The following is a 27,081-nucleotide window of genomic DNA, read 5'->3' on the forward strand; positions in this document are numbered from 1 at the left end:
CATGTATAGAGTATAGAATGCTATAAATTATTCACATCACTAGGTACAGCTAGACACGTCAACTTACGCCATAAGAGGACACATCTACACATGGCTGGACCAGTGCCAGCCTTATGCTGATATTCTGTAACAGAATCTTGGTACCAATATGCTTTTTCAGAATTGGTGCTAAACGCGTAATGTTGAAGTATCTTAGACTTGAGGCATTAGTTTATAGCCTTGTCCTGTAAGTTCTCTCAGTTTTAGCTTGCACGAGAGCGCCTTAATGCGCACGTCAAAGTTGATTGCACAGACACCAATCAAAGAGGAAAATTAGAAAAACAAAAAAGCTGTGATTTCAGGAGTCACGCAATTAGACCTTTTGAAATAACCTCAGACTGGCAGCAAGCACTGCTTTGGTTCCTCTAACTGGTGTCCAGTCACCATGGAGTCTGGGAAGGAGATGATAGGGTGAGGAGCTGACCAAGTGTTACAGCTGTCAAGGGTGAGGAGCTGACCAAGTGTTACAGCTGTCAAGGTAAAAGTATTGTTCCAACTGGCTAGCTCTAATTGCGATGCTCCGCCCTGTTATTACATTAACCCCCAAATTCTGTAAAAGTCACTCTAAATTGTTCATGCAGTTTAATTGAATAAGGAGTTAATTAGCACCAATAATTGGCTTCTTAACAAGCAATTATTGGCACTAATTAGATTTAATTTGAATTTACACATGTAAATTTAGGCGTGGGTTCCGCACCTAAATTTTACGCGCCAGTTTAAAAAGGGGTCGCGTAAATAGGAGGGTGACGGATGGAACGGGAGCATTTCTAACATTTACGCATGTTGTTCTAGAATGAGAGAGGACAGGTTTCAGTTGGTGCAAATTGCCACGCGTAAAGTTAGCTGTGACTCCCGGGTATGAGCGCTATTCTATAAATCATTCCTAACTTTAAGCGTATATAGAATTCACCCCTAAGTACGGTAGTAATTGATTCTGCTCCTTGAGGGGTAAAGGTTTAACTGGTATACTGTACTGACAAATATAGATGGAAGCAAATCTAGGGTCCCTTTTACTAAGCTGCGTAAGCGTCTACGTGCGCCCAATGCGCGTAAAAATGAACTTACCACCCAAAAACCGTGTGCCTCTTGTGGTAATTTCATTTTTGGTACGCGTCCGCTATGCGCGTCTGAAAAACATATTTTATTTTCAGATGCGCGTAGCGGACGCATGCAGGTTGTTACTGTGCAGATTCTTTACCGCTAGGTCTAAGGCTGGCGGTAAGATCAGACACCCAAAATGGGCGTGCGGCAATTTTGATTTTGCCGCACATCCATTTTCGGCAAAAAAAGCGCCATTTTTTGTACATGTGCTTAAAAATATTTCTGCGCGCGCCCAAAACCCGCGCTTACACTACCGCAAGCCACTTTTTACCATGGCTTAGTAAAAGGACCCCCTATCGTTTGAAAGGTTTTCTGAAGTGGTCTTAATATCAAACAGCTGAAAAGCTGCCTTCAGTGTAATTGATATATAATGAGATTAAATGGTGTGTCACAAGTTCGTAGAGTTAAACCTAAGGAAAACGAATCTGTGTTTTAATCATTTGAAGAGTTAGCACAGAACAGAGTTTGAGAATCCACTTATGGATTTGTGTCGACTTGCAGCCATTCATCACTGATTTGATGTGGTGCATAAAAATTAAGCAAAGGGAAGGTTTCTTCTTTATAAAGACTGGCCTCAAGATATGTTAAATTCAGAATTAAGGGCGCCGTGAAAACATAATCATTGTTTTCAGCCAGTTAAATCTTGCTGTAGATGGCTTTGCTGAATATCTGCATTGGCCTGTTTACTGACTAGTCTTAATATGATAAATCAAGTCAGTGGACTCAAATGACTTACAATCTCATACCAAAAGGAGGGGGCTTTATAGACCCATCTACTCAATGCAACATTTGCCTACACCATCAATTAGTAATGTGGAGGGGCATAATCGAACGGCTCCAGCCATCTATATGGGCGGCCATCTATATGGCCGGCGCCACAAACAGCGGTCCCGAACCATATTATCGAAAAAGATGGCCGGCCATCTTTCGTTTCGATAATACGGTTGGGGCCGGCCAAATGTCAGAGATGGCCGGCATCGATTTTCGCCGATAATGGAAACTCATGGCGGCCATCTCAAACCTGGCCAAATCCAAAGCATTTGGTCGTGGGAGGGGCCAGCATTTGTAGTGCACTGGTCCCCCTGACATGCCAGGACACCAACCAGGCACCCTAAGGGGCACTGCAGTGGACTTCAAAAATTGCTCCCAGGTGCATACCTCCCTTACCTTGTGTGCTGAGCTCCCCAAATCCCCCCCAAAACCCACTCCCCACAACTGTACACCACTACCATATCCCTTAGGGGTGAAGGGGGGCACCTACATGTGGGTACAGTGGGTTTGGGGGGGGTGGAGGGCTCCCATTTACCACCACAAGTGTAACAGATAGGGGGGGATGGGCCTGGGTCCACCTGCCTGAAGTGCACTGCACCCACAAAAAACTGCTCCAGGGACCTACATACTGCTATCAGGGAGCTGGGTATGACATTTCAGGCTGGCATAGAGGCTGGCAAAAAAGTTGGGGGTTTTTTGGGTGGGAGGGGGTTGGTGACCACTAGGGGAGTAAGGGGAGTTGATCTCCGATTCCTTCTGGTGGTCATCTGGTCAATTGGGGCACTTTTTTGAGACTTGGTCCTAAAATTAAATGGATCCAGTGAAGCCTGCGAAATGCTAGTCAGAGCTGGCCTTTTTTCCATTATCAGCTGAAGCCGGCCATGTCTTAACAATGCTCCCGTCCCGCCTTCTATACCCTGTGGAAGTGCCCCCTTTAACTTTGGCCGGCTCTGCGACGAAAAGCAGTTGGAGCCGGCCTAAATCGGCTTTCAATTATACCGATTTTGCCGGCTTCAAGAGATGGCCGGCCATCTCCCGATTTGTGTCGGAAGATGGACGGTGATCTCCTTCGAAAATAAGCAGGATAGTGTCTTCCCTTTTATATTTTATAATACTGAAATTCTTTACGTTTTCAATAATCTTCATTCACTAACGGACCTCAGTAGCTCAATGTGTAGAATGGCAGCAATTCATTTGTCAAGAGACAAGAGCTCTAAACCCTTAAAGCGCCATTGGCTCCTCATCGGTCCCTCCATCAACCTTCCCCAAAACATATTTTTTAATTCACAATATAATGAAAAGTTAAAACTTAGCTTTCAACGGTAGCTTGACGGCCAATTACTGTTAGTAGTGACAAAAACCGACATGTGGCATGTTTTGCAGTTGCTGCGTCAGGGTCAAGTCTACTGTAAGCAAGGGAAAAACATGCTACATTAGAATACTAGACATTATTTCAATTCAACCAATTGTCTAAATGTTAACTTACTGTTAGGAACGCCATCATCAATTCATTAATATTAAAATTGTGTCAGTGTTCCTGAGTGTTAAATAGTCCTGCCTACGATTCCCACCAATCACATCTCATCCGTCTCGTCCTATCAGTGCTTTATCATCCTCTATGTCAGAGTAGGGAACCCCAATCCAATTGGCTGTTTAGCCCATGGGGGATTACCGTGTCAAGAGTAAATATCCACCGCTGCTCTTTAAAATTAAGACGTTTTGCAGTATCACCACCCATACTTCCTGCCTCCACTGTATCAATAATTCGCCATTGTAAATCTGATGTCTCATGTGATTTATCCACCCAATGTTGTACTAGCGGGGCCGGTAAGGTGGGTGTATGAATGCGGGACTTATGCTCAGATAGTCTGTATTTTATCAGGCGTGATGATCTACCCACATAAATTAAGTCATCTGTCATATCATCAATCTGTCACTTTCCACTGCGACTGTCTCTGATGCCTTTAAGCATGCCGTAGTCACCCCGCTCCTCAAAAAACCTTCTCTGGATCCTACCTCTCCTTCCAACTATCTCCCCATCTCCCTCCTTCCCTTTCTTATCCAAGTTACTAGAACGTGATGTCCACCGTCGCTGCCTCGACTTTCTTTCTTCTTGATCCGCTCCAATCTGGCTCTCGTCCCCTTCATTCAACTGAAACAGCACTTACTAAAGTCTCCAATGATCTATTCCTGGCAAAATCCAAAGGGCTCTATTCTATCCTCCTCCTTCTCGATCTTTCTGCTGCTTTTGATACTCTTGATCACAGCCTACTCCTTGACACGCTGTCCTCACTTGGATTTCGGAATTCTGCTCTCTCCTGGTTCTCTTCTTATCTCTCACAGCGTACTTTTAGTGTATACTCTGGTGGTTCCTCCTCTTCCTCTATCCCGCTGTCAGTGGGTGTACCTCAAGGATCTGTTCTAGGACCTCTCCTTTTTTCCATCTATACCTCCTCCCTTGGTGCTTTGATCTCATCACACGGCTTTCAGTATCACCTTTACACTGATGACTCCCAGATCTACCTCTCCACACCAGTAATCTCGGCAGAAATCCAATCCAAGGTATCTGCCTGCCTCTCTGACATTGCTGCATGGATGTTTCACCACCATCTGAAACTCAATATATCCAAAACTGAACTCCTTATCTTCCCTCCTGAACCAACCTCTCCCCTTCCCCCATTCTCTATTTCTGTCGACAACACGCTCATTCTTCCTGTCTCGTCTGCTCACAACCTTGGGGTCATCTTCAACTCCTCCCTCTCCTTCTCTGCCCATATTCAACAGATTGCTAAAACCTGTCGTTTCTTCCTTTATAACATCGCCAGAATTTGACCTTTCCTTTCTGAACATGCTATCAGAACCCTCATCCACACTCTCATCACCTCTCGCTTAGACTACTGCAACTTGCTTCTCACAGGCCTTCCGCTCAGCCATCTCTCTCCTCTTCAATCTGTTCAAAACTCTGCCGCACAACTAATATTTCGCCAAAGTCATTATGCCCATATCAGCCCTCTCCTGAAATCGCTTCACTGGCTCCCTATCCATTTGTGTATACAATTCAAACTCCTCTTATTGACCTATAAGTGCATTCACTCTGCAGCCCCTCACTACCTCTCCACCCTCATCTCTCCCTACACTCCTTCCCTAGAACTCCGTTCACTAGGCAAATCTCTCCTAGTTGCACCCTTCTCCATCGCTAACTCCAGACGCCGCTCCTTCTATCTCGCCACACCTTATGCCTGGAATAGGCTTCCTGAGCCATAAGCTCTTTTGAGCAGGGACTGTCTTTCTTCATGTTCACTTGTAAAGCACTGCGTACGACTGGTAGCTCTATAGAAGTGATTTATAGTAGTAGTAGTATGGGTGCAAAATGGCATATACAACATTCTCAGACTCACATGTAGTGTTTATTCGACTCAGTATTGTTTTATCCTTACGTGGGGCAGTCCAACTAGGACCAGTAATGACTGACGTGCACCACTGACAGTGCAAAAGACAAAACAGGAAAAATCCTCTACGACGGCGAAACAGAGCAGGCAAAAGTAGAGGCTGACCAAAGACGAGTCACCACTGGAGATATGAATCCAACAGTCTCTATTATAATAAATAACTAAAGGACCCGACACGGGCCGTGTTTCGATGCACACAAGAGTCTACATCAGGGGTCAAACAGTAAACTCCAAGTGTAGGCACAGGACCGCAGTACTGTTCGAGTTTAAAACTGTAGACGTTACCCAAACGCTTGTACATTCAAAGCAAATGGACAAACTTCTTTCAACGACTGTGGGAGCAAAATAAAATCGCTTTAAACTTGAACAGTGCTGCGGTGCCTACACTTGGAGTTTACTGTTTGACCTCTGATGTAGACTCTTGTGTGCATCGAAACACGGCCCGTGTCGGGTCCTTTAGTTATTTATTATAATAGAGACTGTTGGATTCATATCTCCAGTGGTGACTCGTCTTTGGTCAGCCTCTACTTTTGCCTCCACTGACAGAGCACACATGTTGTCTGGCCACACAAGTGAGATGGAACGTTATGGTCTAAATGACAGGATATCACCAATGGTTCTGCCCCTACGATAGGCTACTATCGGATGTTCTTGAAAGCATGAATGTGTAGTCTTAATATGAAGCAAACGGCATTACAGGCCCTTGTGCCCAGATTCAATGCTGGCTGCATTTCTGTACGGTTGAAAAATTATAATGGGTGGTGGGCACATTTTTTTCTGACAGTTGATAGTTATTAGATCTTGAAGCTTGTAGGAAGCAAAAGGAGAAAGGACTGAACGTAGGCCTGACTAAATAACCCGCATCATAGAGCCTGAAAATCCAATGAAAAATCTGATAAGGGAAGCGTGAGAAATTTGAGGTGGCCCTGAATACTTTAATTCTTCAGTATGGTGCTGTATCCATTCCACCTGCAGTGATTTTATTTATTTATTTATTACATTTGTACCCCGCGCTTTCTCACACACAGCAGGTTCAATGCGGCTTACGTAGTAAATAGAATTGTAAGTATTGTAAGGAGAATATTACAAACTGAAATAAACATAGTAATAGGTTTTAAGAAGATGTGAATTGAACATGGAAAGGTAAACAAGGCAAGATAGGCAAAAGGAAAGAGATCGGGAGGGGTATGGTGTAGGGAAGATGGAGACGAGAAGACTGGCGGATGAGCATAAGGAGTTTGGGAGACATGGTTTAAGGTATAATCATCTTCAGAGCAGGAGTTGTGTGGGTGGGCTTATAAGGTTAAGTTGGGTCGTTAGGTAAAAGCATGTGTGTCCTGGGGGGGTGAAGCCTACGTGATCTTTGTTTACATTTCTTGTTTGTGGCTTACACTAACGTTTTTTTCCTCCTTCTTTTTTTCTTTTTTTAGCCCAAAGTTACTTTGAAAGAATTGGAGCAGTTTAACACAGACATGCAAAAATTACTGGAGCCGCTCGAAGCCGAAATAGAGCAAGGAGTGAATCTAACTGAGGAAGACTTTGACAAAGATTTGGTAAATTGGTTCTGATAGGAAATGGGGAAAACGCTGTGGGGTTGATATTCAACGGGGTCTTCCGTTCCCAAATGTCAAGCAGCAGTTGCCCAATATCAACCACTACGACTTAGCCTTTCTATAGCGCTACTGTCGCTTTAAGATTGTGGGCTGAGGGAGGGGGCAGAAATGCGGATTGCTGCAACTGGTCTCGTCAACCCGCCGTCACCGTTTGCTACCTTTGCTGGCGGGGGACCCAAACCCCCGCCAGCCGAAGTCTTCTTTCTTCGTTTTGTTTCAGAGTCTGACATGGTTGCAGTGGGTGGGCAGGGGGCGGCAGTGAAAATCCATGGGGGGGTGGTGGTTAGATCCTGGGGGGGGCAGCCCTGGATGGAGGACTCCCGCTGAGCTTAGAGGGAACAGTACTCACAATGGTTTTGTGCACCTTAACCATATTCAGGTTTTGAATATCAACCCATTCCTGATTCCTGATTTAGTCCTGTTCAAATTACCTGTTTATATTTTCAATATGACAGAGGCAGTTGGCATCTTGTACACTGACAAAGAAAACTGTGGTTCTCAAAAGCTCAGGCCTCAATAAACTGGTTAGTCTATAGGGTACCATTTTTGTTATACCAGAACAACATGGCCACACCTCTGAAAGTTTTTGCTTTCACTATGTGGCACCACCCAGTGCCGTAGCGAGGGCGGCTGACACCCGGGGCGGGTTGCCACTGCGCACCCCCCCCCCCCCCGGGTGCTTACCACTACCATAGAAAACGGAGCAGGCGGGCAGGAGGGCCATTCCGTCCGGAGTGCACGTCGCTGGGAGCTGTGTCGGCTCCACTGGTTCCCTGCTGTCTCTGCCCCGGAACAGGAAGTAACCTGTTCCGGGGCAGAAAGAGCAGGGAACCAGCGGAGCCGACACCCCCCCCCCCCCCCCAGCGACGTGCACCCGGGGCAGACCGCCCCCCGCCCCCCCCCCCCCTTCCTACGCCACTGGCACCACCCTGGCTGTGTGTTTTTGTGAATGAGCCATAGTAGGGTGAGTCAATGACTAGGCTTATGCCACATGAACGAGAGCTTGGAGCGGATTCAAAATCAACGTCATCCCCTAATCGCTGCAGCTTTAGCTGACAATCAGAATCCCCCATAATGATATGTGATCCCATTGTATCTGCCATTTTCAGGACACAGACTGTAGAAGTCTCCCAGCACCAGCCCCGTGTCATTAGAGAATGACACGGGGACAAAGTTTGTCCCTGTCCCCACCCAGTTCCCATTGGTTCTGTCTCCATCCCCACTCCATCCCCGCGGTTCTGTCTCCGTCCCCACCCTGTCCCTGCAGGTTCTGTCTGTCCCCGCCCCACCCCCGCAGGCTCTGTCCTCCTGTAGAAGCCTTGAACACTTATAATTTTATATTTCTCTTTTAATTAAAGTATAAAAAGGAACAATACGCTGTGCAACCGTTGATTATAAATCACAAATAGAAAACAATAATAGCAACAATAATAACCCTCCCACCACCACCCTCTACCTTTTCAACAATAGCTTACTTATACTACCCCAACAAATCCTGATCCACCTTATTAAAATGTCCAGGGGTACAAAATATAACCCACAGTGGAGGAGAAATATGCCCTGTTATGATTGTTTAATCTGTGGATAAATAAGAAATCATCAACAATTTCAGGATTCAGTCTAGCTCTCCTGTCTTCCACAGTCCTTCCTGCAATCAAAGATGTCTTCTTAGAAGATGTACTGGTAGCAGGAATGTACAGGATCCCCCATGCAAATTTTGCCAGTTGTGGCCAGCATGTTGGCTTGTTTTTCCAAAAAATCAAAATATCGTTGTCCGTATCACTCAAACATAAATCACAGTCCATGTTTGTGCAGCGCTGCGTACGCCTTGTAGCGCTATAGAAATGCTAAATAGTAGTAGTAGTAGTAGTAGTTCATTAAAAGGCTTCAGAGTAGAAAATGGCACGGGAACAAAGCTTGTCCCCATCCCCACGGCATCTGTCCCTGCTCCATCCCTGCAATCTCTGCCCCCGACCCATCCCCACGGGCTCTTTCCCCGTCCCCGCAGTTACTGTGGATCCCCGTCCCCTTCTCTAGATGCCGTACGCTCATTTTCTTCCACTGTACATGGCCACCAGTTGGAGAAGAACTTAGTTTGCCCTGTTATTCTCTTGAACAGAGAGAAGACCATGAGGGTGCTGTGAAAGAGCTTTTGCAGAGAGCAGATGCTCTTCAACAGAGGATCAGCGATGGTGGAAAACGAGAAGAAATAAGGGCAAAGCAGCATTTGTTGCAGACTAAGCACAATGCCCTCAAGGTAAAGCTCCTCTCTGGAGGAACATCCTGTTCTTACCGTTGTGCATGGGAGAAGGAGCATCTCTCAGTGGATCAAAATGTATTCAGGATAAATGCAAAAAGATTTATGATTTTTTTCAATAGGTTGAGGCTATAAATAATGCTGTTTGGGGGTTCGGTGTCTTGTTGCTTCTATTTTATACAAATTTAAAATAAAGAATTGGTATTGGTGTTATTGAAACAGAGCATCGTGGGCTGAAGCAAGAAGATAGTTAGGCTGTTGCATACAAAGCTTCCCCAGCCTCAGAAACATATTTATTACTCCAAGCGGCTGTTAGTCTGGACTTCAGCCCTTGGACCTAGGCTGAGGCCTAGTATAGCTTTTAGGCCAAGGCCTAGGATGGACCGAACAGGTACTATACACGACCCCAGCTACCAATCCCTGCACACACACACACGCAACCAATCTTACACTTCCAGAAAGGGGAAGATAGGGCATTCAGGCGGGCCTCACGGCCTATCTGGAACCGACACACTCAGAACTCAAGCATGCGGGCCTCACGGCCTACCTGGAACCGAGTCATACTTAGGGAGGGGAGAAAGAGACTAAGCGAGGTGTCCCCCTCCGGGGACCGGAGCACCAGCAACACCCTCGGTGCTGGCAGTCAAGGAGAAAGGGTAGCGTACACAGGAACAAAACAGGGAAGGGGCAGTGCTCAATAAACAGGAGGCAGTACAGTAAAGGAAGTACTGGAACAGTCACCAAGGGAAGACTGCATTAAACAGATAACTGCCAGAGGCAGAGAAGCTCTGCAGACAAAGGATAAAACCCAGCTCAGCACACAAGACAGCAACCTGAGGCAGGGAATACTGCAGACAAAAGGGAAGCAGAGAAGCTCTGCAGACAAAGAGTTAAACCCAGCTCAGCACACAAACAGAAAGCTGAGGCAGGGAATACTGCAGACAACTGGTTACAGGAGCACAAAGAAAAACAAACAAACAACCCCTACAGAGAGAATCAAGGCACAGGACCTGACAGAAACAAACATAGCAGGAAGGGAACTCTGAAGGAAGGGCAGCAAACAAGAAACTGGAACAGAACAGAAGTAACTCAGCACCGGAGCTAAACAGAGATCCCCAGGTGTAGGGAGAGGCAGTGGCGTAGCCAAGGGTGGGCTGGGGTGGGCCGGTGAAAATCTGCTATTTAAAAGGTATACGGGGGACAAGGGATGTTTGAAAGACCATATGGCATGCAGGCAAGAGAGGGAGAAACTAAATCACTTGTAGGACAAGGCGGAGTGCTGCCCACCCACCTTGGGTCCAGGCCCACCCAAAGATGGGTGTCTGGCTACGCCCCTGGGGAGAGGGGTAATTAGACACACACAGACAGAGCAAACAGAAACTGCAGCCAGGAGAGGAGAAACAACTCCACACAAGCACAGAGCTAACAGCTCACACAGAGCAGATTTGGAGTAAAAGGCCAAAGCAGGGGTCGACGGGAGGGGCGAGCGTAAGTAGACAGACTGACATCAGCTCAGCCCCTGACGGACCAATCAGGAGCGGTTTCAAGCATTCCCCTGTCTGACTGGCAGGATTCTAACGGAATCATAACAGCAGCTCATCTGCCACTGACATTTACCTGACATAAAAGACGGCCTCCTTCATTACATTCCCTAAAGGTGTTGATTGCCTCGTTCCCACCGTCTTTTGTAGAAAAATACCAGCTGATTAGACAGATACATTTCCACTCTTGATTCCCTATTTAACTTCTGGAAATAGCAAACACGATGATCCAGCTGAACCTTATAATCTATTGCCGCACTCTCTTTCGGTGATGGTTCATTTTGGGCTAGTGGGACACGCTTCCTAGTCCGGTGGCTTCATCGGCATGCTCTGGAAAATACGTAGGATTAGGTGGCTGAGTGGCATCTGGTGGCATCAGCTTTTCCCGCCGGGGTGTCAGATTCGAAGTTGTCCCATGCGCAGACTGCACCGAGAGGCATGTAGGCATCCAGAAGGTGCCCGATCGATGCCATTTTCATAAAGTGGGTGCCCACGTTCCTATAGAATACATGTTGGCATATAAAGACCTGCTCGGTCCATCCAGTTGCCCAACAAGGCGGCACCGGCTAGAGTTGAATCCGTCACTCTGCACAGGTTCCACTTCGACTTGATCTCTGTCTGTCCCTGTCAGTTTTGGGGCACAGACCGTAGAAGCCTGCCTGGCACCAGTCCTACTTTTCCTAGGGTTACCATTTTTTTGTCCTCATAAAAAGAGGACACTCGCGAGGCTGCTTCAACTCTTGGCGGCCATTTTGAAACGCCGAGAGCCGGATTCACAGTATGCAGGGCAGCTAGCAGCAGCGCTCCGGGCAGGAAAAAGGGGGCTCTTTCCTGCCCCGAAGACGAAGAGGTACCTCTAGACCACCAGGGATAGTAGAGTAGGGGAGAGGAGTCCGGCGCCCGCCAGCCAGCTCGTTTGTCCAGAAATCTGGACAAATGGGCAGGCTGGCCAAATCCGTCCGGACGCCCGGACATGTCCTCAAAAAGAGGACATGTCCGGGTAAATCCGGACGTATGGTAACCCTAACTTTCCCCAACTACTGGAGTTGCCGTCGAAGCCCATTCCAGCCTTCATCCTGAACTGGTTTTGCCATTTACCAGACCCAGACCATAGAAGTCTGACCGGCATTAGTCCCTGCTTCCCAACCTCTGAAGCTGCTGTCAAAGCTCACTCCAGTTATGAGGCCGTGTAAGTTTTGCTTGAATTGGATTCTATCCTTAAATAACCTCATAACAGAATATACCTGTGTGCATGTTTGCACAGTCACAAGGCTTACACCTGTCATAGCTATGTTCTAGTGATACACATGCAACTTACAGTACTCTGTAAGTTACGCATGTAAATGTATGTCACACTTATGTTCTGCCCACTTGTAAGCTGCGCTATCACAGCATAGTTAACAGAATAGGGTTTGTGTGCATGTCTGTGCAAAAATGCTAGTAATCTAAACATTTACACGCGTAACTGCCGTTCAAATATTAGTGCCCAGTTTATAGAATTAATCCCAAGTGTGCAAATAGCAATACTGCTAGATTAATTAATAAATACATACAGCTAGCAGAAATGCAACCATAATTCCATTTACCCAACTTTGGAGTGTAGTTATCATCGTGGGCTACAGTTACACAGTAAATGACAGCAGAAAAAGACCTGAACAGTCCATCCAGTCTGCCCAACAATATAAATTCATTTTACATGGTATGTGATACTTTATACCCGAGTTTGATTTGTCCTTGCCTTTCTCAGGGCACAGACCGTAGAAGTCTGCCCAACACTGTTCTTGTACTAAGTTCTGAAGCTAGCGTCGAATCACCTTAAAATTTACACTCTAGCTCAGTTACGATCAGGGCGTAGACTAGAAATCTGCCCAGCACCGGTTTTGCTTCCCAATTACCAGCGTTGCCACCCAATCTCCGCTAAGATTCCGTAGATCCATTCCTTCTAAACAGTATTTCTTTGTGTTTATCCCACGCATGTTTGAATTCCTTTACCGTTTTCATCTCCACCACCTCCCGCGGGAGGGCATTCCAAGCATCCACCACCCTTTCTGTGAAAAAATACATTACTCCTGAGTCTGCCCCCCCTTCAACCTCAATTCATGTCCTCTAGTTCTACCACCTTCCCGTCTCCGGAAAAGATTTGTTTGCGGTTGAGACCTGTTATTTACCACAGGTCCCGTTTTATGCAATGAGACCTGGTTACTAATAACTAGAGTTCACAGTAAAATAATCCATTTTAATGGCAGCCCACATTGATACTTTCCCCGTTGTCATGAAGAGATATATGGCTAAGATGCTAAGCTTAGCTCAAATCAAGACTGAAATCTTAGGCTTCTGCCAGTCTGCGGAGTGCTTCCCCCTCATACGCCTGCTCAAATATCCATCCATTATCGAGAAATAATGTCTACTGGATGGTCTGCTGAGCATGCCGGTGAAGAGATATTGTTAGCTGTCCACTCAACTCACCGTTCTAAGATACAAAGTCTAATCCCTGAACTGTCTAGCACACCCACGTCTCTGATGAATGTGGCATTCCATTATCCATGACGAAAGAGGTTTTGAACTTTGTAGGGTTGCACGGAGAACGCTATGACACAGCTTAACATTCTTGTTAGCCTGACTCGGTGTCTACCACCATCCTCTTGCAGATTACTTATTAGTAATCATTTCCAGTGGAATTTAAGATCAAAGAAGGAGCCGCTAATCCTTTTTCTAATGGCTTTTGTCTGGCAAATTGAAATTTATTTGACTTTTCGTAAGCATCGTGTATGTAAATCATAATACACACTACAATGAAAACAGGGGACGCGTTATTTAGAACTCCGATGTTCCCTTTAATTATGATAAAATGACATTTAAATTTCTGCTATTGACTAGGTCTTTGCTGGCTGCGCAAACAAAAGGGAGAGCGATTGATTTTCCTTTTGCTGACTCAATAAATGCATTCAACCTTGACAGATAAAATTCAATACACTATTGAACTGTTAAAGTATATTCAAATAGGCAGACGTATAGGAAGGGTGATATTTTTAGTTTCTTTGATGCATTGGGTTTTTCTTTTTTTTTTTACAAAATATTGGACAATATACAATATAGGGCTGCGATGTTCTTTTCCCTTTTTTATGTGGCTGTCTGAATGTGTCTATTTTAGGACAGAGAAGAAAATAATCTTTGAAATAGAATATACTCAGCAAGACAGTGCCTTGAAATTATTCCCTTCTGAACACAGAGTTGCTTTCACCTCTGCAAATGTAGACTTATGAATAGCTAATCAGAAGAGAAGCAACCTCGGGAATATAATTATGCAAACTTTTTTTTTTTACATTGCAATTATACCTTTCCTCAAAAATTGCCATGTGACGAATGCAATTTTTCACAATATAAACCTGTTTTCAGCAACTTCCCATAAAGCAGTAATGCTGATCAGAATAGTTTAGGGAAGGGGGGGGGGGGGGTTGTGGCCAGTTAGAATTTGGAAGTTCCGTTGTGTAGGTTCAATGGGATCCTATAATATCCTATATAATAATTCTCGCCTCCAACATTCTGACTTGCCTGGGACCGTGGCTCATTCCGAGTTGGTCTGCTAGGCTCCGTAGATCAGGCTGACATCACCGTAGCCATTATGATGTCAACTTCAGAACCCGGGGGGAAAAAAAACATGCCTCACAGCTGATCCATGTCCAGAGGAGGCTGCAGAGGGGGCAGGGGTCACTGGACATGGGTGGCTGGAGGGGGGGGCAGGGGAGAGAGGAGGGTCGCTGGACATGGGTGGCTGCAGTGGGCGCAGGGGGAGAGGAGGGTCGCTGGACATGGGTGGCTGCAGTGGGCGCAGAGGGAGAGGAGGGTCGCTGGACATGGGTGGCTGCAGTGGGCGCAGGGGGAGAGGAGGGTCGCTGGACATGGGTGGCTGCAGTGGGCAAGGGGGAGAGGAGGGTCGCTGGACATGGGTGGCTGGAGGGGGGGCAGGGGAGAGAGGAGGGTCGCTGGACATGGGTGGCTGCAGTGGGCGCAGGGGGAGAGGAGGGTCGCTGGTCATGGGTGGCTGGAGGGGGGGCAGGGGAGAGAGGAGGGTCGCTGGACATGGGTGGCTGCAGTGGGCGCAGGGGGAGAGGAGGGTCGCTGGACATGGGTGGCTGCAGTGGGCGCAGGGGGAGAGGAGGGTCGCTGGACATGGGTGGCTGCAGGGGAAGAGGAGAGGAGGGTCGCTGGACATGTGTGGCTGCAGGGGAGCCGAGGAAAACTTTGCTAGCGCCCGTTTCATTTGTGTCAGAAACGGACCTTTTTTACTAGTAGTATAATATATTTTACATAAACTACCTCTGGCGAATGCAATAAAGGTTAGCACCTCAATGGCAATAGGTCGATGTAAACTCTCCAAGCACTTTTTATCAAACAGATGTATTTTCATACTTTCAATAAGGCACAATGTGTTCCTCCCATTTTAACATAATGCTATAGTTTTGTTTGAATTACAGTTGAAATTTGTTTCATTCATTTTGCAAGTGTAGTGCTTGCTTCTTATTTATAACCCCCCCCCCCACCCCACCCCCCATGCACAACAAAATATTGCTGTAAACTTTTCATTGATATCCTCATAATGTCTGAACTGTGAACAGGATTTCAGGTCTCAAAGAAGAAAAAAAGCTTTAGAGATTTCTCACCAGTGGTATCAGTACAAGAGGCAGGCTGATGACCTGTTGAAATGGCTGGATGACATTGAGATCAAACTTGGCAGCCTGCCAGACCCCAAAGATGAACAGAAATTAAAGGTAACGTCATTTGGAATGCTTTTGAATTGATATCTTTTATGCCACATGCATCGGCATTAATGTGTAAATTTCAGAGGATCTGAAAAGTAGTTGATTGTAGATCGTAGCTCATTTTCCTGTGCTTTCTCAGGCTCTCCCTTGCTTTGCTCTGCTCTTTTCCTATACACACAAAAAGGAGTCAGTTTTCTTTCTTTAGTTCAGAATTTTTTTTTACAGATTTTTCTGCTGTTTTCTTCAGTTCATTTCACACGTTCTTTTTAAATAGAAAAAAAAATGTTAATCTACACTATAGCATTTTAACAGGCACTAAGGGCCCCTTTCACGAAAGTACTTCAAAAGGGGGCCTGCGCTGGTGCCGGCGCGTGTTTTCGATGCGCATCGAGGCCCCCTTTTACCGCAGCATGTAAAAGCAGGTCTTTCCTTTTTTTTCAGGAAATGGCCACGTGGCGAGTGAAGTACTTGCCACGCGGCCATTTCGGGGGGCGAGCACTTACTGCCAGTGGCGTAGCCAAGGGTGGGCCCGGGTGGGCCCATGCCAACCCAGTAGCAGCACATCTATGATGTGGCTGGCAGGGATCCCCAAGCACCACCAGCCGAAAACTCCCAACTACTCTCCCTCCAGCATACCTTGTAAATAGCAGATCTTCGCCTGCAGTGAGCAGCGACTGATACATACTGTTCGCACTGGCCCCACATCCTTCCCTCTGATGTATTCCCGCCTATACGGAAACAGGAAATTGCATCAGAGGGAAGACTGTGGGGCCAACATAAGCAGTGTGTATTAGTTGCTGCTCATTGCCAGTGAAAATCTGCTATTTAAAAGGTATGTGGGGGGAGGGAGGATGTTTGAGAGACCATATGGCATGCAGGTGATAGGGACAGACCAAATCACTTGTGGGACAGGGAGGATCTTCTGCCCACCCATCTTGGGCCCAGGCCCACCCAAAATTGGGTGTCTGGCTACGCCTCTGCTTACAGCCACACATTGAGGTGGCGGTAAGGGTTCTCGTGTTAACCCGTCAATAACCAGGCAGTGCGTGGCACTACGCAGTTACCACCGGGTACACACGGGCACTACAAAAATAGTTTTATGGATATGACGCATGCTGGGTTTGGGAACTACTGCCGGGCTGCTGCAGTATCATAACATACATGGAGGGGCATAATCGAACGGGGCCGGCCATCTATATGAGCGGCCATCTCCAAGCCGGCCCCATAAAGCGGCGCCCCAACTGTATTATTGAAACAAGATGGCCGGCCGTCTTTCATTTCGATAATACGGTCGGAGCCGGCCAAATCTCAACATTTGGGCCGGCTTTAGAGATGGCCGGCATTGGTTTTCGCCGATAATTGAAACTAATGGCGGCCATCTCAAACCCGGTCAAATCCAAGCAATTTGGTCGTGGGAGGAGCCAGCATTTGTAGTGCATTGGTCCCCCTCACATGCCAGGACACCAACAGGGCACCCTAGGGGGCACTGCAGTGGACTTCAAAAATTGCTCCCAGGTGCATAACTCCCTTACCTTGTGTGCTGTGCCCCCCAAATCCCCCCAAAACCCACTCCCTACAACTGTACACCACTACCATAGCCCTTAGGGATAAAGGGGGGCACCTACATGTGGGTACAGTGGGTTTTGTGGGGGTTTGGAGGGCTCCCATTTACCACCACAAGTGTAACAGGTAGGGGGGATGGGCCTGGGTCCGCCTGCCTGAATTGCACTGCACCCACTATAACTGCTCCAAGGACCTGCATACTTCTGTCATGGAGCTGGGTATGGCATTTCAGGCTGGCATAAAGGCTGGCAAAAATGAATTTTAATTTTTTTGGGGGGTGGGAGGGGGTTTGTGACCACTGAGGGAGTAAGGGGAGGTGATCCCCGATTCCCTCCGGTGGTCATCTGGTCAGTTGGGGCACTTTTTTGAGGCTTGGTCCTAAAAATAAATGGACCAAGTGAAGCCGGCCAAGTGCTCGTCAGAGCCGGCCTTCTTTTTTCCATTATCGGCCGAAGCTGGACATCTCGTAACCACGCCCCCGCCCCACCTTCCATACCCTGCCGAAACGCCCCCTTGAAGTTTGGCCAGCTCCGCAACGGAAAGCAGTTGAAGCTTTTGATTATACCGATTTGGCCGGGTTTAGGAGATGGCCGGCCATCTTCCGACACAAATCGAAAATAAGCAAGATAGTAACATAGTAGATGACGGCCGAAAAAGACCTGCACGGTCCATCCAGTGGTACTTCCCTTTACCTCCGCTTTGTAAAAGGGGCCCTTAAAGGAACTAACACACATTAATTTGTAACCTAGAGTGTGTTGCATCTATTTAGAGTGCCCTAAATTTTTAACATACACTTGACAGATCATCAAATGTGTACTAACAAATGTATATCTCTGTAAATCAGAACTCACATTAGATATTTAGGAAAAACTTGTGTAACTACGTGTCTGTGATGGTGACAGAAGAGAAGGATTTTCTACTTTTATATCCATGTGTGTGGTTTGTGTGTATATGTTGTATATATTACTGAGATATGTAGGTAACAGATGTGGAAGTTATTAGTGTCGCATTCATGTCTAACCAACGAAAAAGGAAGCGAATGTTTCTCATCGCATGGCATTTATTTTCCTGTGGCTCGGTGAAATTCTCTGTTCAGTATGGGACCCTTTTACTCAAGTGCATGAAGCAATTAACATGGGAATTAGAGTGTGCTGTTAATGCATGAAGCTGGTGACTGTGTATGCCAATCTGTGCGTTCACTGCATGTCACGTTAGGGGACAGGAACCGGACAGAAAATGGGTATTGTACTGTTATGCAAGGTGCATTCATCCTTAGGAGCTCGAGAGACTTTTTTCCCGTCAAAGTCCATTTGTTCTGTTTTCTCGCCTTCTTTCGTTCGTAAGTACTGATCTGGATTACTATAATTCTCATTATGCAGCTCGCCCACTATACTCCTTAAAATGTCTTCAACTTGTACAGTCTACAACCGTCCGCCTTCTGCATCACGCAAAGCCTTTTGACCACATAACACCTTTGCGACATAAACAACATCGGTTACCTTACCTCTTTATGCATGTATACAATGCAAACCTCTGATTTACTCTATAAGGGGCCCTTTTACAAAGGCGCACTGAAAAATGGCCTGCGGTAGTGTAGGCGCGTGTCTTGGGCGCACGCAGATCCATTTTTTCAGCGCGCCTGCAAAAAATGCCTTTTTAAAAAATTTCTCACGAAAATGGATGTGTGGCAAAATCAAAATAGGCGCCTGTCCATTTTGGGTCTCAGACCTTACCGGCAGCCATTGACCTAGTGGTAAAGACTCACGCAGTAATGACTTACGCGTGTCAAATGCCACTTGGCACGCGTCCGATATGCGTGTCTGAAAATACTGGATGTGCATATCGGACGTGCGTGAAAAATGAAATTACCCCAAGAGCCATGTGGTAGCCGGGCAGTAACTCCATTTTGGCGCACGTTGGGCACACGTAGACGCTTACACGGCTTATTTAAAGGGCCCCTAAGTCTCTCTCAACTGCACCTACACACTCGCTCCATTCATCAAATGCTAACTTGCTCCAATTCCCACCTCTCTCTGTTATTAGACTAGAGACCACCTGTACTACAGCTTTAAGTTATACTGGTGCTAAGTTATGGAATGCTTTAACATAGTAACATAGTAAATGACAGCAGATAAAGACCTTACGGTCCATCCAGTCTGCCCAACAAGATAAACTCATTTTACGTGGTATGTGATACTTTATACCCAAGTTTGATTTGTCCTTGCCATTCTCAGGACACAGACCATCGAAGTCTCTTGTACTAAAAGTTCTGAAGATTCTGGAATCCTAAAGAGTTACAAGATTCTGGAATCCCAATTAGTAGCAACATTCCATGTAGAACCCCAAAGAGTAACATAGTAAATGACAGCAGATAAAGACCTTACGGTCCATCCAGTCTGCCCAGCAAGATAAACTAATTTACATGGTATGTGATACTTTATATGTATACCTGAGTTTGATTTGTCCTTGCCATTTTCAGGGCACAGACCATAGAAGTCTGGCCAGCACTGTTCTTGTACTAAAAGTTCTGAAGATTCTTGAATCCTAAAGAGTTACAAGATTCTGGAATCCCAATTAGTAGCAACATTCCATGTAGAACCCCAAAGAGTAACATAGTAAATGACGGCAGATAAAGTCCTTACAGTCCATCCAGTCTGCTCAACAAGATAAACTCATTTTACATGGTATGTGATACTTTATACCCGAGTTTGATTTGTCCTTGACTTTACCTACTAACCTACGCTCAGAACCCTTATATCTTAAATTCAAAAGTTCTTTAAAAATGCACCTTTTTCTGCTACCCTACCATTCTCACTCCCGATGCTTTTATCTTTCTATCTTTGAATGCATATTGATTTCTATTGTAAACCACTTTGACACCATTTTTGGCACAAGGCGGTATATCAAACCTCTGTAAATAAATAATCTTTTTTTTTTTTTCTATTCAATCTAAACCCCAAACAGATTAGTCCAAATCCAAAAAATTCCCTTTGCCAGGGTAGAAAACAATAATACAACCAGCTTATCTTTTCAAAATATTGTTTCTTAAGTAGAAAATTAGATCCAAGCAGCATAAAGCTTCCCTCCCCCCCCCCCCCCCCCCCCCCCCCACACACACGCAGCAAAAAAGCATTTCTGTAGTCTGCAGCTCTTCTCTGCTCAATCCACATTAGACAAAACAACTACGATCACTTCCTGAACACAGTTCCCCTTCTTCTGGGAACTCCATGCTCTCTATTGGCTGCTAAAAAGACAGGCTTTCAGGCTACCTATCTTCCTTCCCTCTATCAGGTCTTCCCAGGGAGCAGTGGGTTCTCTTCCCCACCCCAGCCTCTGTTTGGTTCCAGCACATATTGTGGGAACTGGTCTTCTTCCGAACTAAGCCCCCTGATTGGTGACTGATGTCTAACCACCCTGGGTGACTTGATGTACTGCAAACCGCTCCTTTCCTGAGGACATGCCAGATTTTCCCTGTATCCCAGGGTTCTAAGCCAATTCTCAGACTGAGAAGCTGGGGTGTCTCCTGTTCAAGGAAAGCTTTTTATTGGCGAAGCTCTCTCTCTCTCTCTCTCTCTCTCTCTGATTATTATAGTATGGACTGCACATTGCAGTCAGTACACGGTACTTAATCTGTGCTAATTGCAAATAATCTTCACACATGATAAAGAACTTTTCTGTGCAGTAACTTCAGGTGACATTTGGGCATGCCCCCAACAAGTACCTCATACTAAGTAGAAAAAGACACGGGGGCAACGTTTCTTCCTGTCCCCGCCCCATTCCCGTAGGTTCTGTGTCCGTCCCCACCCTGTCCCTGCAGGTTCTGTCTCCGTCCCCACGAGCTCTGTCCCCGTCCCCATCCCCGCAGTTACATAGTAACATAGTAGATGACGGCAGAAAAAGACCTGCATGGTCCATCCAGTCTGCCCAAGACAAACTCATATGTGTATACCTTACCTTGAATTTGTACCTGTCCTTTTCAGGGCACAGACCATATAAGTCTGCCCAGCAGTATTTCCCGCCTCCCAACCACCAGTCCCGCCTCCCATCACCGGCTCTGGTACAGACCGTATAAGTCTGCCCTCCCCTATCCTCGCCTCCCAACCACCACCCCCTCTTCCCCCCCACCTGCTCCGCCACCCAATTTCAGCTAAGCTTCTGAGGATCCATTCCTTCTGCACAGGATTCCTCTATGCATATCCCACGCATGTTTGAACTCCGTTACCGTTTTGATCTCCACCACCTCCCGCGGTTCCTCGTCCCCGTCTTGTTCTCTTCCTCACAGCCTTTGCACATGCCATGCATTCATGTTTGCTCTTAAAATGCGGTAAGTGTAAAAAAAAAAATGCACTGAAGTAAAAGGGCCCCTGTATCGGTGTGAAATGTTATCTGTACCTAAACATTAAACAAACGACATCACGCAAGCATAGTATTGCACACCAACCATACTTGGTAACTCTGCTTGAATAACGTATGCATTAGACAGGAGATAAATTTGTCCGTGTGTCCAGTTAACACAGTGCTTTTACTTATTTATAATGTGGACAGCATGAATTACGTTAACCGATGTTAATCCATTAATTGTTTTTCTACTAACAATTGTAATTGACTGTTGCATATCTTTGTTCCAGATGAACAAATGACTGTTTGGTCGGTGGATGCCAGTCTCACGTTAGCACATTCAATTCATCCCATGTCATTGTCAATGTCCCACCCTATCAAAGATTACTTTGTGTTTAACTTTGTTTTTCCATCATTTTGTTTTGCTTTATTATTTCTTAGTTTTTACCATGCAATTCAGAAAGAAAATCAATGGCCTTAACTTGTCACACAAAGTTTCAAAATGATTCTGTATAGCTCAGCACTCGCTGTCTTGTGTGGCTCGTCTTTTCTGCACGATCCTGGTAACTGGCCGTCATTAGACGTTCGAACTAAAGACTTTCTGGCCTCTCTTGGAAAGATCACCCAATATTTACTAGTCACCAGGTCTCTCAAACGAGGAGAATAACTGAATTTGAATTTTAACTCCTATTTTTGCTGAAATGTAAGATAAGATTTGAAATTTGCTGTCATTTTTTTTGAGGTTATGACAATAAAAGTGGAAGGTCGTTGGCTTGAAATTTTTTTGTCGAGCAATATATTTTGGTGATTTCTGAAGGTTGGTTGATGTAGCTAGCTAACTGCCCTGGACCCTGTATTGGTTTTGCCCACTAGGAGATTGATGGAGTATTGGCTAAGAAGAAGGAACACCTGAATGCACTGCACAGGCAGGCCGAAAGCTTGTCTAAGGATGGGGCGGCCAAAGCAGTGGAGCCATCCCTGATCCAGCTCAACAGACGCTGGCGAGAAATTGAGAACAAATTTACTCAGTTTCGGCGACTGAACTATGCACAAATTGTGAGTTGTTAACTGGCAAACCATTTTGTTTGCAACTGCTACTAACAGAACCCTTCTAATTTCCCCAACCCATGATTCAGTTCCAACGCCTTGAAAACCATCCCCTGGTCTGGAAAATGTTACATACTTCCACAAGTACACTATACAGATTCTTCATGCATCACGTTGTAATAACAACAATTAATTAATAGCAAAACTAACCCATGGCGGGGAACTGGGTTGAGTACATGTTTTTGTTTTGTTTTGCCTCATTCATATTCTCATGACATTTTGAAGTTTTGAATTCTTGGACTCTCCATGCTTTTATTGTGTCAATGGACCTGTCGAACACAGTTAAATGTCAGATTATTCAACTGTCATCTCATGCAAAGTTTTAATTCTCTTTTTGATTCACTCATAGCGTGTGACGTGCATACCCAGGGTCCAGTTCAGTAAGAGAAGTGCGCTCCTTTTGTGCCTTGGCCAAAATTTCTAATCATCCGTGTGAATCTGATTATATTCAACCCATGACATATATTGTAGTTCCTCCTGCTGCATAAAAATACATTCAGACCAGCTCAGGGAATACTGAGATCCTTCCAAAGGATATTTACAATTAGAGTTACTGCAGGTCCAATTTTATGCAATAGGACCTAGGTTGCCCGAGAATGTGGTAAAGGCGGTTAGCTTAGCGGGGTTTAAGAAAGGTTTGGACATCTTCCTAAAGGAAAAGTCCATAGACCATTATTAAAATGGACTTGGGCAAAATCCACTGCTTATTTCTGGGATAAGCAGCATAAAATGTATTGAACTTTTTTGGGATCTTGCCAGGTATTTGTGACCTGGATTGGCCCACTGATGGAAACAGAATCCTGGGCTTGATGGACCTTAGGTATATATATATCACCTTAGGTAACTAAGAGGCATATTTTCAAAGCACTTACACTTGCAGAGTTACATAGATGGGCATTTTCGATATGACGTCTAACTTTGGACATTTTACTAAAAACGTCAAAAAATCAAAGTGGGGTATATAGCCATTTTCAAAACAGAAAAACGTCTATCTTTCTTCAAAAATGGCTATTTGCTAGATGTTTTTGTGTGCTGTGCATTTATCCTTTTGGTCCATTTTTGAAAAAAAGAGTCCAAGTGAAAAACAGAATCAAGCCAATGGGATGTAGAAGGAACAAGCATTCTTAGTAGACTGGCCACACAGACATCCCAGGAGAGCAGTGGGGCACCCTAGGGGGCGCTGCAGTGGACTTCAAATAAATGATCCCAGGTAAACATCTCACCGTTGCTCCTTATATTGTCTGCTGAGTCCCCCAAAAGCCACTACCCCCAACTGTACACACCTCCAATAGCCCATGTGGGTGAGGGGGGCACCTATATGTGGGTACAGTATGTTTCTGGTCAGTTTTGGAGGGCTCACAGTTTCCACCACAAGTGTAACAGATAAGGGGAGGTATGGGCCTGGGTCCACCAGTCTGCCCTGCACCCACAACTAGACTACTCCAGGGACCGAGACCTGCAGGCTGTTCTAATGGACCTGAGTATAACATCAGAGGCTGGTAAGTAATGTTTTTAATCACATTTTTGGGGGGTGACCACTGGGGAGTAATGGGAGATCATCCCTGATTCCCTCCAATGATCATCTGGTCATTTCAGTGGCGTAGCCAAGGGTGGGCCTAGGTGGGCCCAGGCCCACCCACTTTGGGCTCAGGCCCACCCAGTAGCAGCACATCTATAATATGGTTGGTAAGGATTCCGAAGCCCCACTAGCTGAAAACTCCCAACAACTGTCCCTCCTGCATACCTTGTAAATAGCAGATCTTCACCTGCAGCGACTGGTACATACTGCTCACACCTGACCCACAGCCTTCCCTCTGACGTATTCCCGCCTACGCGGAAACAGGAAGTTGCAGCAGTGGGAAGGCTACAGGGCCAACATGACCATTGTTACAGTGTGTATTAGTTGCTTCTCACTGCCAGTCAATATCTGCTATTTAAAAGGTAAGCGGGAGAGGGGGGATGTTTGAGACCATATGGCATGCAGGCGAGAGAAGGAGAGACCAAATCACCTGTAGGACTGCTGGAGTTCTTCTGCCCACCCATCTTGGGCCCAGGCCCACCCAAATTTGGGTGTCTGGCTACGCCCCTGGGTCATTTAGGGCACTTCTTTTGTGCCTTAAACAGGTCTACACCAAAACGTCTAACTTATAGCCCTGGATATTTTTGTTTAGTTCCATCATGGCAGCAAAACATCCAAGTATTAGGAACGCCCAGGTCCCACCCTTAACACGCCCCTGACACGCTCCCTTGTGATTTGAACACACTTCTGACTGACTTCATAGAAAAATGTCTAAAAATTGGTTTAAAAAAATACCAAGTAGTACGTTTTTGTGAGAAAAACGTCCACTGCAGATTTTTGCCACCTTTTAGACGTTTTTCTTTTTCGAAAATGATCCCCGTGGAGGGGCATAATCAAACGCGAACGCCTACCTCCATGGGCGTCTATGTCCGAAAACGGGCACGTGAAGAGGCGGGACAGACCGTATTTTCGAAAAAATGGACGTTTTTCAACTGGGCGTTTGTTTTTGTTAGCGATAATGGAAACTAAAAACGCCCAGCTCAAAAATGTCCTAATCCAAGCCATTTGGTAGTGGGAGGGGCCACGATTCGTAGTACACTCGCCCCCTGACGTGCCAGGACACCAACTGGACACCCTAGAGTCAGTGCGGTGGACTTCAGACAACGCTCCCACACGCATAGCTCCCTTACCACGGGTGCTGAGCACACAACTCCCCTCCCCCAAAACCCACTACCCACAAATGTACAACACTACCATAGCTCTTAGGGGTGAAGGGGGCACCTACATGTGGGTACAGTGGGTTTTGGAGGCCTACCATTTACCAGCACAAGTGTTACAGGTAGGGGGGGATGGGCCTGGGTCCACCTGGCTGAAGTGCACTGCAGTACCCACTAAAAGTGCTCCAGGGACTTGCATACACGCAGGCCTCTAGGACTGGTTGCTGTTGTATAACATTGGCACACCAATTGACACCTGAAGACTAATCTCTACGAAAACGTCCTTTATTGGAATAAGCACGTTTACTCACAGTTAACTGCAGATCAGAGGTGCAGTAGGTCAGAGCTGGCAGAATGCTGTACAATGCCCACTTTCAGTAACGTGGGTAACACATGAAAGGGAGCTAAAACTGGCTTACAAAAATGGCCACTACCTCATAGACTACCGGAAACAAAACAGGGCATACTCTGACCCAGTAAGCAGAGGGGAAAGCACCATGGGAGTAGAGCCTACCAACTACCAACATCGTGAGCATTTGCCACAAGCTAGTGGAATCATGGAGCCCAATACCCTACACCCACCACAATGCATTGCTGATGTGACTCTGCAGTGCGCATAACAGAAAAGGTGTCACACTCACCCGAGAGCCACATCAGAACCAGGGAAAGGCTGTCACAGGATATAACACATTCTGCTGTCATGGAGGTGGGTATGGCATTTGAGGCTGGCATAGAGGCTAGAAAAGAAGTTTTTAAAGTGGGTTTTTTTTGGTGGGAGGGGGTTAGTGGCCACTGGGGGAGTCCGGGGAGGTCATCCCCGATTCCCTCCAGTGGTCATCTGGTCAGTTGGGGCACTTTTTTTGGGACTTGTTCGTGAAAAAAAAGGGTCCACAAAAAGTGACCCAAAATCGCGGTAAAAACGGCTTTTTTTTCGATTATCAGCTAAAGACGACCATCTCTCCTCGGCCGATAACCACGCCCCAGTTCCGCCTCATCACGCCTCCAACATGCCCCCGTCAACTTTACCCATTTCCGCGACGGATTGCAGTTGGAAACGCCCAAAATCGGCTTTCGATTATACCGATTTGGGCGCCCACGGGAGAAAGACGCCCATCTCCCGATTTGGGTCGCAATATAGGCGTTTTTCTCTTTCGATTATAAGCAGGATAGTAATCTACGGAACTTTGTACGTCTAAGTGCTTTGAAAATGAGCCCCCAAGGCTATCAAAAGGGATTCACAATAATATGGAGGTCCTTTTAGAAAGGTGCCATACCCGTGTCTATGCCCATGGTATTGAGAAAAGCTGCTACTTACACATGTATAAAAAACCGGGACATGAATCTCTCCACACGTAGACGGCACCAGAAGAGCAGAGATGGCCGGAAAGATGAAAGGGCCACCAAGCGATATCACCAAAGGTCTTCATTTCAAAGATGACTTAACTCAGCCGGGTTTTGGCACAGCATCTGTGAATTTGAATTTAAATGTACAAAAATGCATATGAATAATTAGTACAATTCTGTTCCTTTTTTTTTTCCTTCTTTAATTGTATTGGACCCTCCATATTGTGGGCTATTGCTGGGAACGGTTAATGGGAAGATTATTCCTTTTTCCTGTTTTCCTTTACTGAAGCAATAGGTTAATTTTTTTATTTTAACCTGTAAGTACGTAGACTACAGCCAGTTTTTCTGTTCAAGTTTATTTGTTGCTTGATATGTAATTGGAATTTCTTATAAAGAAAAAGTAAAAAAAAATAGTACAGTTATAAATATATTTGGAACATAATTGGTTGATTGTATGTTTCC

General features: G+C 45.9%; 1 protein-coding gene across 1 annotated transcript in view; it reads left to right on the forward strand.

Annotated features, from left to right (window-relative positions):
- DMD (dystrophin) overlaps nt 1–27,081 on the forward strand; it is a 2,615,032-nt gene that overhangs the window by 1,324,504 nt on the left and 1,263,447 nt on the right. The window contains exons 38-41 of the mRNA XM_030202363.1: nt 6,791–6,913; nt 9,093–9,230; nt 15,388–15,540; nt 22,306–22,488. Coding sequence (XP_030058223.1) covers nt 6,791–6,913; nt 9,093–9,230; nt 15,388–15,540; nt 22,306–22,488 — 597 coding nt within the window. The remainder of the gene's footprint in view (nt 1–6,790; nt 6,914–9,092; nt 9,231–15,387; nt 15,541–22,305; nt 22,489–27,081) is intronic.

Source organism: Microcaecilia unicolor, chromosome 4, assembly GCF_901765095.1.
Source record: "Microcaecilia unicolor chromosome 4, aMicUni1.1, whole genome shotgun sequence".
Taxonomy (NCBI): Eukaryota; Metazoa; Chordata; class Amphibia; order Gymnophiona; family Siphonopidae; genus Microcaecilia; species Microcaecilia unicolor.